The sequence below is a fragment of the Littorina saxatilis genome, linkage group LG6 (assembly GCF_037325665.1).
Source record: "Littorina saxatilis isolate snail1 linkage group LG6, US_GU_Lsax_2.0, whole genome shotgun sequence".
In the NCBI taxonomy this organism is placed as follows: domain Eukaryota; kingdom Metazoa; phylum Mollusca; class Gastropoda; order Littorinimorpha; family Littorinidae; genus Littorina; species Littorina saxatilis.
The window spans coordinates 27,872,994-27,893,073 of record NC_090250.1 but is presented as its reverse complement, the minus strand read 5'-3'; the positions used below and the strand labels follow the sequence as shown (position 1 = coordinate 27,893,073).

General features: G+C 43.2%; 2 protein-coding genes across 4 annotated transcripts in view; one reads left to right on the top strand and one right to left on the bottom strand.

The window, feature by feature from the left end:
- Positions 1 to 923: 923 nt before the first annotated feature.
- On the top strand, positions 924 to 3,088 carry LOC138968154 (collagen alpha-1(X) chain-like). The gene is made up of 2 exons (XM_070340715.1): positions 924 to 1,344; positions 1,713 to 3,088. The coding sequence occupies exons 1-2, from the start codon at positions 1,011 to 1,013 to the stop codon at positions 2,102 to 2,104; spliced, it is 726 nt and encodes a 241-aa protein (XP_070196816.1). The 5' UTR covers positions 924 to 1,010; the 3' UTR covers positions 2,105 to 3,088.
- Positions 3,089 to 11,214: 8,126 nt separating this feature from the next.
- LOC138968896 (uncharacterized) overlaps positions 11,215 to 20,080 on the bottom strand; it is a 39,502-nt gene continuing 30,636 nt past the window's right edge. For all 3 annotated transcript variants that reach the window (XM_070341570.1, XM_070341571.1, XM_070341569.1), the window contains exons 3-6: positions 15,889 to 16,068; positions 14,811 to 15,074; positions 14,023 to 14,282; positions 11,215 to 13,573 (exon numbers count right to left, since the gene is read on the bottom strand). In XM_070341570.1, coding sequence (XP_070197671.1) covers positions 12,819 to 13,573; positions 14,023 to 14,282; positions 14,811 to 15,074; positions 15,889 to 16,068 — 1,459 coding nt within the window. In that variant the 3' untranslated portion in view covers positions 11,215 to 12,818. The remainder of the gene's footprint in view (positions 13,574 to 14,022; positions 14,283 to 14,810; positions 15,075 to 15,888; positions 16,069 to 20,080) is intronic.

The following is a 20,080-nucleotide window of genomic DNA, read 5'->3' as shown; positions in this document are numbered from 1 at the left end:
CAATAGTTTCTGGCGTGCCACCTCTCAGGTACGTTACAGAATGCTCCCCGCAAACACCCGTTGCCTGGACCATTCTCGGCGAGCGGTCGCCATTGTTACGCTTCAGTGACCCCAGACAATGGTACTCGTACCGAGCGCTTTCTAACGCTCGCGAGCGCCACAACAAAACTATGCGTTGCCTAGAAAACGTTCGCAAACGTTCTGTGGCGCTCTGCCTATGCAACGCACCCAAGCAGTGTTTGCTAAAACACGCATTAAAACACTTTGCTCGCAAGGGTATCAGCTTGAAGGATCAGTCCTTCCGGTGAAAACCGTTCTGCTCACTATCTGTAGCCTGCCCAGGCTTTTACATGGAATAAGACCATCCCGCCACTTGGTCACATTCCAACAATTAACATCCTGGCTACTTCTGTTGCAGAGTTAGAATTGTTTGGTTGAATTAATTTCGCGGAATGACACCAGTGACATTTAAGAGATTAATAATATACGATACCGATACATGCATAAGCCTACCAGTGACCTTACAATGAACTTCATAGTGCTGATATGCTGAAGTTACTAAAGCAAATTTCATTTTCTCGGGAGACATACATGTAGAAGAAGTGACAAGAAGTTAACATGACGCAATTACATCCACAGTGTTAACGTTATTTGTGACGTCTTGATTTTGCTCTTTTGTTAATCGATCGATATACATTGCAGTATGGCTTTCATAACAAAAATCTCACTCTGCACCAACAGCATCAAGGCTATTCATTTTGGAGAAGGGTCCAAGCAGGCCTTATTTCAGGCCTGAGATGGTGACCCAAATCATTCACGGGGAAAAGCATGTACCTTTAACAAAACAAAAAACAAAACCCTTGCCCCGCGGTATCTTTTTGATGCACCACGCAACTAAAGAACTTATCAGTGTGTATGGAGCGTTCGCTGTACATATTCAACAGCCACTTTGTATCCGCGACCCAGTTACACTGTTCACTGCCCTTCGATTGAAGAACAGAGAGAAAACGATGGCGATCAGTGGAAAACACTGTTTCTGTCTGTTACTCGTGTTTAACGCCATTATCAACACTACAACAGCGCTACACAAACGCTCCGATGACGTCAGCCCGCAAGCCGTGATGACGCTGGTCCAACAGCAGGCCGCCGCCATACAGAGACTGGAAGCCAAACTGACCAGTGCTGAGACCAGGCTGACCGGCGTTGAAGCCACGAACCAGCAACAGTCCAGCACAATCACTGACCTCAACACAAAACTTAGTGACGTCAACAGCAAACTTAGTGACGTCAACAGCAGCTCGTCTGTCGGACTGAACAACATCAACACTCGTCTTGACACTACAGGTTGGTATAGAAGTAAAGGCAAGCAGTTGTCTTGTTCTACTACAGTCTAACATTATTCATTTGGTTTCAAAACAACAAAATAATTATGTGGGTAGGAACGGTGGTCTGTATTTGAAGCAGCTATATTATATGTTTCTGTCTAAGCGGAAAACGTTGCAAATGCGGCGTGCGTGTTTAATTAATGATGCCATTATATCAACAGCACAGAACAAAATACATAAGTAACTGTTATTCTTACTTTTGACATGAGGCTTTACATTCCACGAATAGACAATGATTAATAATACGTGAAAGACTGTTGTTGTGTCAGCAGGTGTCATTATAATCAATTAACCTCCCATTTCCTTCACAATCAATTTTTTTTTCAGTGTTCTTTACAGCCCATATGAGTAAATATCCAGTCACCATAGGAGAGAGGTCTCCCATCAGATTTGACGCTGTGGTCACCAACGTTGGAGGTGGGTACAACCCCACTACAGGCGTCTTCACTGCCCCCGTGTCCGGTGTGTACGTCGTGTACGCCCAGCTGATGAAACACATCGATGTTCCATACATCTGGTGGGTTCTGGACAAGTCTGGCACCGTATTGTGCATGAACCGCTTGGAGAAGACGAGCACTTACGACACATCGTCCTGTCTAGCCACGACGGGGCTGCACAAAGGGGAACAAGTGTTCGTTCGACGTGATAAAGGAGATAATACACTTGAGGGAAACTGGTATTGTTCCTTTTCTGGCTTTCTTCTGTCCAGTGATCCTTGATAAACAGTTCTTATTGTTGAAGATTAGTCGATGATGTTTTCAAACAATTAAGAAAAAAATAAGGATTCTTTTACATTGAAAAGAATATTCTTGGCAAAAAGTAGTCTCAAATCGCCAGATAATCTACAGTTTGGTTTGGGACTTTTAATTATGTTACCACATAGTAGGATTAACTCTAAATGTGTGTTTAACGTTCAGTTATTGACACTTTAAACAGTTTGGTTAATCTTTACCGATTGTTATTTCTGCACGCGCCGTCTTTACTTTCCTTTCTGTCCTACTTTTAATTCTCCCCGCGAGCTTGGAATTCTGCACGCACTTGGTAGAGTACTGATCTGAGTACCATAACTCGCACCGGTTTGATGTGCTGGCGTTACGGATGATTGCACGAACTTGGTTGAGTACTGATCTGAGTACCATAACTCGCACTGGTTTGATGTGCTGGCGTTACGGATGATTGCACGCACTTAGAAGAGAACTGATCTGAGTACCATAACTCGCACTGGTTTGATGTGCTGGCGTTACGGATGATTGCACGCACTTAGAAGAGAACTGATCTGAGTACCATAACTCGCACTGGTTTGATGTGCTGGCGTAACGGATGATTGCCAGCACTGGAAAAAACAAAAGTGTCCATTAACGGAAGTCAAGACTCCAAAGCAGGAGAGCTTGTTCAGAGCAACCGTTATTCTATTTAGTTTGACTTAAATAATTAGAATGGTTAAGGAGCATTTACGACTTTACCAATGCAGTAACAGCACAGCGAAGATTCCTTGGATTTTGTAGGGTTAAATTTGCAAGAAAACCAATTCACAATGGTTATTTCACTACTTAAATAGCTTTCAAAAAGGTATTACAACGATTATACTCCTATATGTGTGTGTGATTAGTGTTGCATTATAAGAACGTGAATTTAATGTCATCTAAAAGTCCCCATATTCGCAACAGATGCATTACATTTGATGTTTTAAATTATATGCATTGACGAGCAAAGCCTTGCGTGTGGGTGTGTGCGTTTGTGTGTGTGTGTGTGTGTGTGTGTGTGTGTGTGTGTGTGTGTGTGTGTGTGTGTGTGTGTGTGTGTGTGTGTGAGATCTTATGTCAGTAAGAGTGGCAGTGCAAATACGCTCGACTGTTACTATTATCAATGGTTAGGCACGAGTAGTATACACAGATAGCAGAAGCAACTGTAAATAGCGGTCTACATACATTTTCCAATGAATTTTTGTTCGAGCTAAATCATGTCAGCAGTGTTTGTTAAAACACGCATTAAAACACTTTGCTCACTAGGGTATCAGCTTGAAGACACAGTTCTTCCGATGAAAACAGTTCTGCGCACTCTTTAATCTGACCAGGCTTTTACATGGAATAAGACCATCCCGCCACTTGGACACATACCAACAATTAACATCCTGGCTGCTTCTGTTGCAGTGTTAGAATTGTTTGGATGAATTATTTTTGTAGATTAACACCAGTGACATTCAGGAGATTAATAATATACGATACCGATACATTCACAGCCTGGCAGTGACATTACGAGTTATATTCTAATATGCTGAGGGCACCGAAGCAATATTCGTTCTTGAAAGTCTGTCATTTTCTCGGGAGACATGCAGAAGAAGTGATGTTTACTCGACGCCATTATCTTCTCAGTATTGACGTCTTTTCGAACTTATTTTGACTTTCTTCTAAAGCGAGGGTCAAAAAGAGACGTTTTTGCTTCTTTGTTTTAATCGATATAGTATGACTTAAATAAATCAAAAATCTCACTCCGCACCAAAAGCATGACGGCTATTCATTCTGGAGAGGAGTCCAAGCAGAGGGATGGCCTTATCTCAGGTCTGAGATGGTGACCCAGATCGTTCACAAGGAAAGGCATGTACCTTTAACAAAACACAAAACAAAACCCCTGGCCACGCGTTATCTGTTTGATCCACCTTGCAACTGAAGAACGTGTAAGTGTGTATAATACGTTTGCTATAGAAAGGCAACAACCGCTTTGTGCTACAAGCGACTCATTCACACTAGTCACTGCCCTTCGACTGCGGCCGAACGGAGAGAAAACGATGGCGGTCAGTGGAAAACAGTGTTTCTGTCTGTTGTTTATGTTCACGACCAGTATTCACACAACAACAGCGTTTCATAAACGCTCCGATGACGTCAGCCCGCAAACCTTGATGACGCTGGTCCAACAGCAAGCCGCCGCCATTCAGAGACTTGAAGCCAAACTGACCAGTGATGAGATCAAACTGAAAAGTGCTGAGACCAAGCTGACCGGTTCTGAGACAAGGCTGACCGGCGTTGAAGCCAAGGTCCAGCAACAGTCCAGCACAATCACTGACCTCAACAAAAAACTGAGTGACGTCAACAGCAAACTTAGTGACGTCAACAGCAGCTCGTCTGTCGGACTGAACAACATCAACACTCGTCTTGACACTACAGTTTGGTATAGAAGTAAAAGCAAGCACTTGTCTTGTTCTACTACAGTCTAACATTATTCATTTGGTTTTTGAAACAACCAAACATATGGGTAGGAACGGTGGTCTGTATTGGAAGCAGCCACACTGTATTTTTCTGTCAAAGCGGAAGACGCTGAAAATGAGGCGTGCGTGTTTAATTAATGAGGCAATTATATCAGCAAAATAGGTGTATGTTTGTATAGCTGTACAGAAACTGAGGCATTCGTCTATGGCACAGCACAGAACAAACACATATCAGGGGCGGATCTGGGTTTTGAAAGGGGGGGGGGTGCAAAGTTCTTTTTTTTGTTTTTTTGTATCTTATCAGCGAAGGCGCGAAGCGCCGAGCATGCTAGGGGGGTCCGGGGGCATGCCCCCCCGGAATTTTTTTTAAAAAGGAAGCAAAATTGTGCAATGTGGTGCAATCTGAGCGTGTAAAGTGCTATTTTCAGGTGATACATTTTTCTTCTTTTTTTTTTCTTCTTTTTTTTGTTTTTGTTTTTTTTGTCCCGCTGGGGGGGGGGGGGTGCAATTGCACCCATTGCACCCCCCCCCCCCAGATCCGCCCCTGCATATAAGCAACTGTCATTCTTACGTTTGCCATGAGGCTTTACATTCCACGAATAGACAATGATTAATAATACGTGAACGAATATTGTTGTATCTGCAGGTGTCAACACATGCGACAATAAAATAATAATTTTCTCCCTTATTCAATCACAATTAAATTTTTTTCCAGTGTTCTTTACAGCCCACACGAGTAAAAGTCCGGTCACCGTAAGAGAGAATTCTCCCATCATATTTGACGCTGTGGTCACCAACGTTGGAGGAGGGTACAATCCCACCACAGGCGTCTTCACTGCCCCCGTGTCCGGTGTGTACGTTGTGTACGCCCAGCTGATGAAACACGGCAATGTCCCGTCCATTTATTGGGTACTGGACAAGTCTGACACCGTCTTGTGCTATAATCGCCTGGAAAAGTCTAGCACTTACGACACATCATCCTGTCTAGCCACAACGAGGCTGCACAAAGGGGAACAAGTGTTCGCACGACGTGATAATGGGGATCATACATTTGAGGGAAACTGGTATTGTTCCTTTTCTGGCTTTCTTCTGTCCAGCGATCCTTAATCAACAGTTCTTTTTGATTACTAGCAATGAGTTGTTTTCAAATAATCAAGAAACAATAATGGTTCTTTGAAATATTCTTGGCCCCCCAAAAAACAGCCTCAAATCGCTGGATACGCAACAGTTTGGTTTATATTTTTTAAAACTGTGTCACCTCCTTGTAGGATCCACTCTGAATTAATGTTTGGACGTTCAGTTATTGACCCTTTAAACAGTATAGTTAATCTTCGCCGAGTGTTACATCCACTCGCGCCGTCTTTAGTCCAACTTTTCTCTCTGTCCTACTTTCGATTCACCCCGAGAGCCGGGAAGTTTGCAGGCACTTGGTAGAGTACTGATCTGAGTACCGAAGCTCGCACTGGTTTGGTCTGCTGGCGTTATGGATGATTGCTAGCACTGAAAAGCACATGACTGTGTGCATAACGGAAGTCGTGACTCCAACGCAGGGGAGCTTGTCCTCTGCAGTCGTTATCTTATTTACTTTAACTTAATTAATTAGAATGGTTAAAGAGCATTTACGAGTTTACCATAGCAGGTACGGCCAAGCGAAGAGTTTTTGGACGTTTTAGGGTTAAGTTCGCAAGACAACAAAGTCACAATGGCTTTTTCACTTCTATATATCTTTCACATAGGCATTGAACCGAGAATACGCCTATGTGTGTGTGTGCGATTAGTGTTGCATTGTAAAAACGTGAATATAATGTCATTTAAAATTCCGTATAATTATTCGGAACAGATGCATTACATTTGATGCTTCTTCTTCTTCTCGCTCGCTTCTTCTGGACATCCACTCCTGTAGCACGCATGATGCTAAAAATTATATGCGTTTACGAGCCAAGCCTCATGTGTGTGTGTGTGTGTGTGTGTGTGTGTGTGTGTGTGTGTGTGTGTGTGTGTCAGTGAATGTGACAGTGCAAATACGCTCTACTGTTACGATGATCGATAGTTATAGGCACGAGGAGTACACAGATAGCAGAAGTAACTGTACATAGCGGTCTACATGCGCGCACTCACGTTAGCAGTGTCAGTTAAAACACGCATTAAAACACTTTGCTCACAAGGGTATCAGCTTGAAGACACAGTTCTTCCGATGAAAACAGTTCTGCGCACTATCTTTAATCTGACCAGGCTTTTACATGGAATAAGACCATCCCGCCACTTGGTCACATTCCAAAAATTAACATCCAGGCTGCTTCAGTTGCAGAGTTTGGTTGAATTACACTAGTGACATTTACGAGATTAATGATATACGATACTAATACATGCAAATCCTGGCAGTGACCTTACGATTAACTTCCCAGTGCTTATACCCTAACCTTAATGCTGAAGTCACCAAAGCAAATTTCCTTCTTGAAATTCTGTGTCATTCCTCGGGAGACATATATGTAAAAGAAGTGACATCATGTTTACATGACGCCATTATATTCACAGTATTAACGTTATTTCAAACTTGTTAAGTGACGTCTTGATTTTTGGCTCACGTAAGTGTAGCCTATGCGATGGTAAACTCTGTCTGTCTGTGCGTGCGTGCGTATGTATGTATGTATGTGTGTATGTCTGTGGTAGAAACTTTAACATTTTTGGCTAAACACCGAAATACTCATTTCACGTGGTTAATTTTCAAGCACCATCTTCAAATTATTGAAGCAATGATCAACATTGTGTCGGCATGTGTGTAGTTAAAGCGTGTATCCAAAGAAAACGGGTGGTGGGGGGTTTTGAAGGGGTACAAGCAGTTGACTGGTTTGTGTCGTGTTTGGCATGCAGACGGCAAGTCAGGTGTCAAGATCAGGTCAGGGGTCGCGCGAAGGATTGTGGTCCAGTTCTCACCTCGCCGATTCGCCGGGGAAGACGATTTCATGTTGTTCGGTTTCTAAGCTCCAGAAAAGTAAATAAAGAAGACACCAAAGGGAGATTTCCTACAATTTGATCTGCACAGCGTGTTTCCAATGTCCACGCGAGGAAGAGCTGTCGAAAGCGCGGCAGTCAGTGTCGATCTTGCAGCCGTATCCCGGTAAGTTCAGAGACAGATCTAGTGTCTCCCACTCTCATAACGTGTCACCTACTGTTAATCCGTTTTGTTTTAATTTCTTTTTATTTCAGCAGACACGGATGTCAAACACAGTGCTAGGCAGTCACCTCTAGTGAAATGAGTTGATCTAAAGTGCCTGTAATGTTTGGATGTCTTTGCTCGTGGTTCGATTTATGTGAATTTCAAGACTTGCAGTAGAGTCTCAAGTTAAGTTTACTCTGCCCGAAAAAAACTGTCCACCATTTACTTGAACATGCAGATATAAGGAAACAGAATGAATCTGTTCTCAAAGTCAAAATGATCACGATTTTTTCCTCAGATTCAAAACATGCACTGTCATGGTTTTGTCTGTACAATTTAGTAAGTCTTAAGTACTTTGCAACAACTTCCTTGAACGTGAAAGACAGTTTTTGAATGCTAGATCTGTATCGCGTTTCATTCCAGACTCGATCCTCTCTTTGATTGTAGATCTACTGTTTGCTGTTTACGCACTATCATATGATTCGCTATGTAACGTTTGGTAAGCTTACCTTGCAACAGCTTTCTTGTCTTTGTTGGCATTTCTGGCTGTGTTGACCGTCAGAATTATTTTAAGAACCAGGCTGCTGCAGTCGACATGTTTCGCATATTGTAGGGTCACCATGCTGCATAGGTAAAGTGGCTTGTATTTATAACCTGACTATTCTGTGTGTGTTACGGAGTGAGTGAGTTTGTGTTATGTTACTGTTTGTTGATTTCTTACGGGAGCCTTGAAGGCTTCGCCTCTTGTTCTCTTTTGTTTTAATCAATATACATTGTAGTATGTGTCTTTAATAAAACAAATCTCACTCCGCACCAAAAGCATCAAGGCTGTTCATTTTGGAGCGGGGTCCAAGCAGGCCTTATCTGACGCTTGAGATGGTGACCCAAATCGTTTACTAGGAAAGACATGTACCTTTAACAAAACACAAAACAAAACCCCCAGCCACGCGTTATCTTTTTGATCCACCTCCCACATGAAGAACGTGTAAGTGTGTATGGTGTGTTCGCTAGAGATAGGCTACAACCTGTACAACCCCACCACTGGCGTCTTCACTGCCCCCGTGTCCGGTGTGTACGTCGTGTACGCCCAGCTGTTGAAACACAACGATGTTCCGTCCATCTTCTGGGCACTGGACGAAGCTGGCACCATCTTGTGCTATAATGTATTGAAGGGGACGAGAACTTACGACAAGTCGTCCTGTCTTGCCACCACTAGGCTGACCAAAGGGGAACAAGTGTTCGTGCGACGTAATGCTGGTGATCATACACTTGAGGGAAGCTCGTATTGTTCCTTTTCTGGCTTCCTTCTGTCCAGAGATCCCTGATCATACGGCTTGGGCCGGAGTGAGAGAGGCTAATGTGTCTTGGGGTAGGAATTGAATCCATTACACTCATAGGGTTACAGCATCTTCTTTTTATATTTAGTCAAGTTTTGACTAAATATTTTAACATCGAGGGGGAATCGAAACGAGGGTCGTGGTGTATGTGCGTATGTGTGTGCGTGCGTGTGTGTGTGTGTGTGTGTAGAGCGATTCAGACTAAACTACTGGACCGATCTTTATGAAATTTGACATGAGAGTTCCTGGGTATGAAATCCCCGAACGTTTTTTTCATTTTTTTGATAAATGTCTTTGATGACGTCATATCCGGCTTTTCGTGAAAGTTGAGGCGGCACTGTCACGCCCTCATTTTTCAACCAAATTGGTTGAAATTTTGGTCAAGTACTCTTCAACGAAGCCCGGGGTTCGGTATTGCATTTCAGCTTGGTGGCTTAAAAATTAATTAATGACTTTGGTCATTAAAAATCGGAAAATTGTAAAAAAAAATAAAAATTTATAAAACGATCCAAATTTACGTTTATCTTATTCTCCATCATTTGCTGATTCCAAAAACATATAAATATGTTATATTCGGATTAAAAACAAGCTCTGAAAATTAAATATATAAAAATTATTATCAAATTTTTTTTTTCGAAATCAATTTAAAAACACTTTCATCTTATTCCTTGTCGGTTCCTGATTCCAAAAATATATAGATATGATATGTTTGGATTAAAAACACGCTCAGAAAGTTAAAACAAAGAGAGGTACAGAAAAGCGTGCTATCCTTCTCAGCGCAACGAATACCCCGCTCTTCTTGTCAATTCCACGTGTTCTGTGAGTTCGACAGCTACTTGACTAAATATTGTATTTTCGCCTTACGCGACTTGTTTTAATTATTATCTTTGCACATCTCTGTTTTTTGTTGTCGCGAATGCTACTTGAAGTACCTCTTGTATGGAGTCATAACATCTGACAGTTTGAAAGCAATCCACTGTACTTGGTCATTGCCGAAAGTGAGCAGCTATTGTTTTTGTCGCGCAACTATTCAAAATAGACGCAAAATCCTACCGTTCTCGACTAAATACACGGAAGACACCTATGTCTGTCAGAATGGCTTAAGACAAAAATTAGGCTAGGTACGAAAAAAAACCACTTTAGTTTTTCCTTGATTCGTTTGGTCGAAATATGTGTGACCCTGCGAAACAGGGGGCACGAGCCACTTAACCATTAGCCATGTACAGACGTACTACCCGAATAATTGCTAACAAATGACGCTAGTTTTGATTGGTTACTCTCAACATCACAATGGTCTTCGGAACCCCAAAGAGCTCGAGTTTCAATTTGGGTTTGTGAAGTATTCACCTAAGTCGAAATACCTAAAAAGAAAATCGGTATTCCTGTGAGTATTCAAGTTGTTATCACCGTGTACGGGAAGTCTTTGCAGGCTGTAACAAAATAAAAAAACACCTCGTCTCTGTTTTATCTTTGTCCTGCTTTTTTGCCCCTTGCGTGTGCGTTCGTATATGCGTGCACTTAGATGCAGAGACGTGTGAGCGAATGTGTAGTAGTGTTTCCGTGAGTAAGTGTACAGTGGAGTCCAGCTATAACGAACCTGGGTATAACGAAATCCCGCTTTTAACGAACTGCCATTGATTTCCCGGCAGACAGCCTCCTATTTCTTACTTGTTACTTTCCGGCCACAACGAACCTTTTGAACTCATTTGCATAACGAACCCCTCTTGTATTCGTGCGTGAATGGGTACGTGTGTGCGTGTGTGTGTTTGTGTGTGTATGTGTGTGTGTGGGTGTGTGTGTATGTGTTTTTCTGAGTATGTGTGTGTGTGTGTGAGAGAGAGAGAGAGAGAGAGAGAGAGTGTGTGTGTGTGTGTGTGTGTGTGTGTGTGTGCGCGCGCGCGCGCGTGTGTGTGTGTGTTTGAGTGTGTGTGAGTGTGCGTGTGTGTGTGTGTTTGTGTGAGTATGTGTGTATATGTGAGAGAGAGAGAGAGAGAGAGAGAGAGTGTGTGTGTGTGTGTGTGTGTGTGTGTGTGTGTGTTTTGTCATGTTGGGAGGACTTGTTCTTTAAATGACCATAATGATTGTTTCATCCGCACGTGAATTGAAACTCACACAAGAAACACCTTCTCCGTAGTGGTTTTAGCTAAAAGTTGATCAACAAAATCTCGTACCAGTACAATGCAAAGCTCAGTTTAGCCACTGCATATTTATTGTTAAACTGGAGATGTGTATGCAAGGGAAACAATTTCGTCGACGTCGTGCACAAAACCCAAACAAGGTTATGCACCTTCCTTCCGTCAAACGCTCTTTCCATCCCCACAGCAAAACGTATGAAGACAGATACAGCAAACAAACACACACACACATGCAAGCACGCACGCACACAAGATGCATGCACACACACACACAAGCACAAAGTGCACACAAACATAAGCCCACATACACAAACACGCTAGCGCTACCGCATTTACACATTCACGCACACACCCACAAATGCACACACACAACACAAGCACGCACGCACACGCACTGAAACGAACACACACACACACACACACACACACACACACATACACACACACACACACACACACACACACACACACACACACACACACACACACACACACATACAAATATTCCAAGGAACACTTGTGCTCGTCACTCGTCACCTTTTCACAGAAATACAACAACTAGGGCCGAGTCTGCACTCAGCTAGATGTCTGTTTATTGAAGATTAATGTTTTGACTTGTCTATGATTGAAGATTTGAAGTGTCTGTGTGTGTGTGTGTGTGTGTGTGTGTGTGTGTGTGTGTGTGTGTGTGTGCGTGTGTGTGTGTGTGTGTGTGCGTGTGTGTGTGTGTGTGTGTGTGTGTTTCTGCGCTCATGCGTGCGTGATGCTAGCATGTGTGCGTTCATAAGTGCATTGATGATTTCTCTGGTTACTTTAATACACTTTACAACAAGACAAGGAGGAGAAAGACAAGACGAGAACAAAAAACAAGTCGCGTGAAGCCACATCGAAATATTTAGGCAATCTGTCGTCCTGAAACTAAAAGACCAACACTAAAACCTGAGAAATGTCATGTTCAACATGAGTAAAGGATTGACTCGCCGAAACCCTACAATAGAGACGGGTCAGTCGCTCTGCGATCCATGCTATAACTATATTATTTTGGCTTCAGGAAGTTATAAAGAATACAATGTAATCATTTTTTTATTCTGTTATTAACATTTCAATTTGAATCATAATTTAAAAAATCTAATAAACAAATTGATAAATATTTGTTTTTCTTTCATGTTGAAATGCAATCCCATTGATCAGACGAAGTCAATGGTTGTCTGACCAAATCCTCAATCACTTTCATTTAAAGTGTGGTCGCCAAACTGCCGCCTAAATATGACGTCACCAAAGACATTAACAGAAGAAAAAAAAAATGAAAAAAAAAATCTGGGGATTTCTAGAAGAATTCAAAGGTTAAGTTGCCCGGTATAGTTTTCTTGGAATCGCTCCAAGCACACAAACACACACACACACACACACACACACACACACACACACACACACACACACACACACACACACACACACACACACACACACACACTCACACACATGCGCGCGCGTAAATACACCACTATCCTCCTCTCGATTCCCAGTCAAATTAAACATATTTCATCAAAACTTTGACTCAATGCAAAAAAGCAACAACAGCAACACTCACGCCACCTCCTCCTAACTTCGCTCAAAACAATGTCTAACAAAAAGCAGAGCGAAAAACACGTGACTAAAACAAGCCGCGGAAGACACCACCAGTAGCCCTGCACCGTGTGCTAGTACACCACGCGCACCGCTCGCGCCATTGTCCGTATACTTGACCCCTCGCTCAAACAGCAGCGTGTCCATTTCCCCCATGTCCGGAGCACTGAGCAGTAGGACCTGGTACCTCCCGTCATGGGAGGGGGAGGAAAAGGTCAAGTTCATGTAGTGCGTGGCGTTGGGCAGCTGGGACAGAAAGGCCAGACCCCCTTGGACTTCCAACATGGCGACTCGCTCGTGGTCGGTCCTTAGCAGCCTGCCCTGCAAGCGGTTGAAGCGGGCGGCAAGGCCTCTACCGCCGGTACTCCCGTTCACCGTCACCTCCACCTTAACGTCCCCGAATAGCAGGTGCCCGTAGGTGCCGGAGAAGTCCTCCGCCTGGTCGAACTGCTCGCCTAGGATGGTGACGGCATCCTCAGGATCTGAGGCCGAAGAGTCGTTGTTGGCGGCCCAGAGCTGCGGGAACTCGCAGGCGTTGGAGAGGTTGAGCCAAGGCTGGAGGCCCAGGGCCAGGTCCGCCACGTGGAAGAGGATCTGCCTGGCGATGAGCGAAGAGTTGCCTCCTCCCGGCCCGCTGCTGCTGACGTAGACGCCCAGGTCGAGGGTGGGGAGGAGGAGGAGGTACGTGGTGTAGGCGTAGATGCCCCCCGAGTGCCACGTCACTGGGTACCCTGCAACCAGGTGTGTGTACAGGTTAGGTGTGGGTAAAAGCGTGGAGTACATTTATGTATTTGTCCTACATAGCACGGAGGCTAACAGCCAAAGACGATGACAGATAGAAACGGTGTACACAGAGAAAAAGACAGTAGACCGACTGACGTGATTAAATATACAAACTCGTACAGACAGACAGACGGACAGACAGGCAGACAGGCAGGCAGGCAGGCAGGCAGGCAGGCAGGCAAGCAGGCAAGCAGGCAGGCAGGCAGGCAAGCAGGCAGGCAGGTAGGCAGGCAGGTAGGCACGCAGGCCTAGGCAATCACACACACACACACACACACACACACACACACACACACACACACACACACACACACACACACACACACGTTCACAATGACATGATCTTTACACGACAATGACCGAGAAGCCTATAACCCAAGTTTAACCATTCACGTACCTCTGTAAGTCCCAACCATCCAGCCGTAGCCATAACCGTAAGTGTTGAAGGTGACGGGGAAAATTGGTTTCCAAACATTCACCCTGGATGACATGCTCATCGACAGACCCATGGAAGGCGTCAACATCTCGCGCATGCGCGTGTCGTTTAAAACAGTGTCGCCCTCTAGTGTCTTTCCTTTGTTGTTGAACAGCAACAGCCATTTTGCCATGTCGTCTGCCGAGGAAGCAATGGCGCCTGCCGGTTCCTGAGGACTTATGCTGACAAGAAAAAGAATCAGAATGGAACAATAATGTTTGTGATGATAGAGATTTCATGTGCTGTGGAAAGAGGTTGGGGGTGTCAGATAGAATTGAAATGAAAAGACATTGCTGACTTTATGGAATGTTTAAAAAAATGAATGTTTTGATTTGTTTGTTACTGGGTTTCCAATCATTGGTCCAACTTACGCCATCATGTGGTCCAAATTGCCCAATGTAGGACTTGAGAAATTAAAATTGTATTTCCTTTTCCTGCTTTTAAATATATTTGCTCTGAGTTCTTGCTCTGTGTGCTACCACAATGTTCAAGAACAGCATCAGTACGGCAAGACTTATACTGGGAACGTTGCTTTGCTAGTTCAACTTTATCATTGACGCACTATGTGGTTAACAGATCTGTGAAATCGCGAATACACACCAAACGCAACGTCTTTAACTTATAAATGTGCTAACTATTGGGCTTATTCAAAAGATTGTCGTATTACGTGACTGTAACAGAACAGTCAGATATTTGTTCGAACTCTTTACCTGTATATAGACGGATCGGAAGGAACAACGTCGTCTCCGACCTGAACGTATGGCTTGGCAAAGTTGCTAGCTTGCACGGTGACCGTGCGCCCCAGGACTCGGCTGTCAGTCATCCCGAGAGGCTCAAAGAGGCGTGTCCTAAGAAGCTCCTCCCACGACGCCCCGCCCATCACTTCGATGATACGCCCCGCCAGCCCGTACATCCAATTGTTGTACTCGAACTTGTCCCGGAAGGGCGCGGCCACAGGCAGGTACTTCAGACGCCTGCGTGGGGGGATAGATTCAGGTCTGGAGGACTCAAAACTACGCAGCTTATGTGACTAATTCTTCGTAAAATCACACACACACACACACACACACACACACACACACACACACACACACACACACACACACACACACACATTCCACTGAAATTTAAGCCTTCAATTTGGCAGAATCTGCTCTTGTAAGCATTGCAAGTAATTTGAGAGACCTTTGAATGTACGGAATGAACTGTACAGATGCCTTTCATTTACATGGCTTTTAGAAGGAAAACATCGGCACAGCCATTTTTTCGAAGAATGGGAGACAACTCCGTCGGTATTACGTATGCATTTTCTTGTCATTTTCGTCGATCAAATGACCACATTACTTAATCATGCTTAACTTTGGAGCTCAATCTGTCCATTATTTTCACGACAAATACTATTTTCCTTGATTAACGGGACTTGTATCAAAAATAAGTCATTAAAGCCACTGGATTGTGAGCTATGAATTTACAACGCTAAAGTTCACATTACATTATAAACAACCGGCGAGAAAGGATGAAGTGTCTACCTGTTTCAAAGACTCTGTATCCTAGGAAAATGTAAAAGGAAAAGACGTTCCCCAGGACCCAAAGGCCGACCCCTAAATATAGGCTAGGACTTTCTGTCCTAGGAAAATGTGTCCGCTGAAAGTCTAGGAAAATGTGTCCGGCTGTGGACTATCATTCCTTGAAACGAAAGTCCGTAGGACTCTTTTTTCCCAGCGGACAATTTTTCTTTTTACACCGGCTTGACCGTTCCAATTTGAACAGCGTCTAGATTGGACTCACTGCGCAAACTGGTCAGGGGTCATTCCATTGGGCAGGTTGGCGAAGAGAGGAATGTTTGTCGCCTGCAGCCCTGTCCGATGAGTCAGCAAATCTTTGATGGTCACGTGACGGGTCAGCTGATCGTCTATGAAGGCGAAGTCTTCGCCCAGAATGTCCGACACTGGTGTGGTCCATGCGTACCTGTGAAATGCACGGAAGATTTAGGCGGTGCGGTTCCGAACATTAGAACGACACGGAGATATATGTATACACCTGGAGAGAGAGAGAGAGAGAGAGAGAGAGAGAGAGAGAGAGAGAGAGAGAGAGAGAGAGAGAGAGAGAGAGAGACAGACAGACATACAGACAGACACACACACACACACACACGCACACACACGAGCGCGCGCACACACACACACACACACACACACACACACTCACTCATACATCCGGACGCAGAGAGTTACGATGCACCTACTCGCTTATATAGACGCAGCAATCACATACCGCACGCTCTGAACACTTAATTATCTATCATAGACGGTCAGTTTTCACATTAAAGACATACTAATAATAAATCGCATCATTTCTCTTTCGTCTTCTATTTTAAATCTTAAAATGAATCCTGTCTTGACCGACTAACATTTTGCTTCCTGGCGTTAACAACAGGCAAGGTAACCGTCGCTCGTGGGCGTTTAGGATCAACAAGTTATAAATAAGCTGATCGTGGGCGTTTTTAAATTACTTCCGTGAATCCAATACCATTGTGTATACATTAGCAGGGTTTGCCCAAATCGCTGTCCCCAGTACACAAAATTAGATGGTTTAGTTTTCCTTTGAAACGCGGCTTATAACCTATCACATTTTATGCGTCGCGTTAAAGATGACAATCTCCGCTGAACCATAACTTCTCTCACAAGCATTTAACGTCTGTCATTAAAAGTTCTGCACTTAATTGCTGTTCGATGATGAGTTTACTTTCGTTGTCATTTTTTTGTGCTTGCTTCTTTTACAGCAAAGAAAAAAAAACCCCGTAATGATCTAGTCTCTGCTGGTAAAAAGGCGACTTTAATGTCCTTGGCTGGTCATACTTTCTTCTATTTTGTTCTTTTTTTCTATTCATTTTTGTTTTATTCCATTCTCTCGCGGAAACGTTATCGTTGTAAAGTAGCCTAGATGTTTTTGAACTCTTTAAACGTTGGTTATGTATGTGTGTGTGTGTGTGTGTGTGTGGGTGTGTGTGTGTGTGTGTGTGTGTGTGTGTGTGTGCGTGCGTGCGTGTGTGTGTGTGTGTGTGTGTGTGTGTGCGTGTGTGCGTGTGTGTGTGTTTGTGTGTGTGTTTGTGTGTGTGATGGTGTTTGTAATATGCGTGGGCGCTCTCACATGGTACTCGACTATTCATACATCTGAATATGCAAGGTCAAATGTGAAAAATGGTAAACTTTGTTTGTCTTTGGTTGGTAAAAATAAAGCGGGTCATTGTGTGTGTGTGTGTGTGTTTGTGTGTTTGTTTGTTTGTTTGTTTATTTATTTGTGTGTTTGTTTGTGCGTTTGTTTGTGTGTTTGATTGTTTGTTTGCTTTAATGTTTTTTTGCTTTTAGATTTGACAGTTTATCGACTCTTCAGCAATTGTTTTTGTACAATTCATATTTTAAGGCAAGACATTTATTTCTCTATAGTATGCTCTGAACAAGTTGATTGTACTTGAGAACAGTCTAACAAGATTTGCTGCAGACCGCAAACACCTATTAAAACAAATGCACAGAAGCTAAGGTACATTAAAACAAATTGTTAAATAATCGAAACAGCTAAAATTTAACAAGTGTTGTTGGTGAGTGAGTAGAACAAGTAATTCTTACCTAAACAGTCGATTTGTACTCACCTATCACCTACTCACCATACTTTATCTTACATCAATGTCTATTCCGACCAGACACCAAGTTGCTAAAGTGGCTTACATAGAAATAACAAATCAAAATCGAGCGAACTATCTTTGTACTTTATCTTACATCAATGTCTATTTCGACTCGATACCTCGTTGCTAAAGTGGCTTACATAGAAATAACAAATCGAGCGAACTATCTTTATACTTTATCTTACATCAATGTCTATTCCGACCCGATGCCTAGTTGCTAAAGTGGCTTAAATAGAAATAACAAATCAAGCCAACTACCATTGTACTTTAACTAACATTAATATACATCCTCGCACATCCAGGTGTGGAGATAACTCAGTTTGAGGCTTGCCTTGAAATCCAGTTTTCATTTTATTTTATCGGCATTTCAATAAGTCAAAATATTCAAACCTAAAGCGTTAATCAAACCAAAAAATGCAGAAATTATATAGGACCCTCTCCAATAACATTTTGTTTGTTCAGATCACGGACTTAAAGTTACATAAAGGCACAGTAAGAAAATCTGCTGCTCAAATAACCAAATTTCAAGGGGGCGTTTCAAGCTAGCAACGATTTCTGATTCATGTCGGTACGACCTTGTGCTTCATTTTGCAAGAGTTGAAAAGAATTCGTGACTTGTCGAGATTTAGGTAAAAGTAAGAAAAAAAAACCAAGTCGGGTAAAGCTATGTCAAAACATTCAGTCACTCTGTCGATCTGAACATTTAAACTCAACGGAAAGTCTTCTGTGAGATAGAGCTCTCGCTGAGCGAAACCCATCAACCGAGACATCGACAAGAATTTGCATGTGAAGTGTGAGGATGATCTGTGCAGTAGTTCTTGGGAATCGATTTTTACACACACACACACACACACACACACACACACACACACACACACACACACACACACACACACACACACACACACACACACACACACACAGACACACACACACACACACACACTCACACACACACACACATACACACACACACACACACACACACACACACACCCACACACACACACATACACACTAAAAAACTAACACCGCACTCTAGCTATATTATGCGAAGGGTATCGAATAGTCAGATGGGATTTCCCTTTGAACGAATATGTAATAATCTATATAGAGTTACGTTTTCAAGAGAGAAACATCCCTTGTTAGCCTCAAAAGTCGGATTTTATAAGATTCAAACTATTTATGCGTGTAAGAAGTTGTGTAAGATTTTCCGTAAAATATTTAATAAATCTTATCTTTGGTGTCTATAGTTAAGTGTGCTCCAATGTATTTCTCATACGTCAGCATCAGACCCTCCTCCCTTCCACCCCATCCCTCCATCTTTCCTCAACTCTCCCATTCTAGGCCACCGGATAGGAAAGCCGAGACTAAAATACACCGCCGCGTCAGGCACGTCTGGAACGTAATTTAACGTGTGACTTGCAACACTTCCCAAAAGGCGATAACGAACGGCAGTTTGCGGGGGCGAGGCATCAGATTAATTAAGGCATCAGCTCAGCGAAGCCTATACAGACTCATCGGCCTGGAAATCGGCGCTCCGGACCTTCCAGCTCCACTTATCTAACCCTCGTTTTTAAGCGGATGGCTAACCGAGCAAACAGAATGTCAGAAATGGGGGCGTACAAAGTCAAGAAGGCGTGCATTGTTGCAAAAGTTTGATTTTTTTCCAACAATCCTTTCATGTAGGCACCGCCAAACTGACATACTGTAAACCTAAATAAAAGAGCTCATCTGCTAATACATTTTAAAGTGCATCCCTAACCGAGCAAAGAGAATGTCAGAAACGGGGGCGTACAAAGTCAAGAAGGCGTGCATTGTTGCACCAGTTTATTTTTAGTTTTGTTTCTTCTTAAACAAGCGGCTTATAACAGCACCGCTAAACTGAAATATTGTAAAATCTAAATCAAAGAGCTCATCTGCAGGGCTCCCCATAGCACGCGTCCCTGCGTCCTATACGCACTAGAAGCCGAAAACACGTACTAGAAATATATGGAGGGGGTCCGTGGACGCACTAGATTTTAAAAAAGCGGGTCCTAGGACGCACTAAATTTCCTTTATCGTGCGTACGGTATACCATTTTCAGACTGCAATCGACATTTCGCAGTAGTACACTATACGTGACCACAATGTTTTATAAGTACACTGGGATTTTTCGGCTTTTGGACCCTTGGGACCCTCTAAAATTCTGCAGTGGGGGTTCATGGACCCACTAAAAATTAAAAGTGGGGGTCCCGGGACGCACTAGGTGAGTCCTGACCTGTGTATTTATAGCGGATGGCTAACTGAGCAAATAGA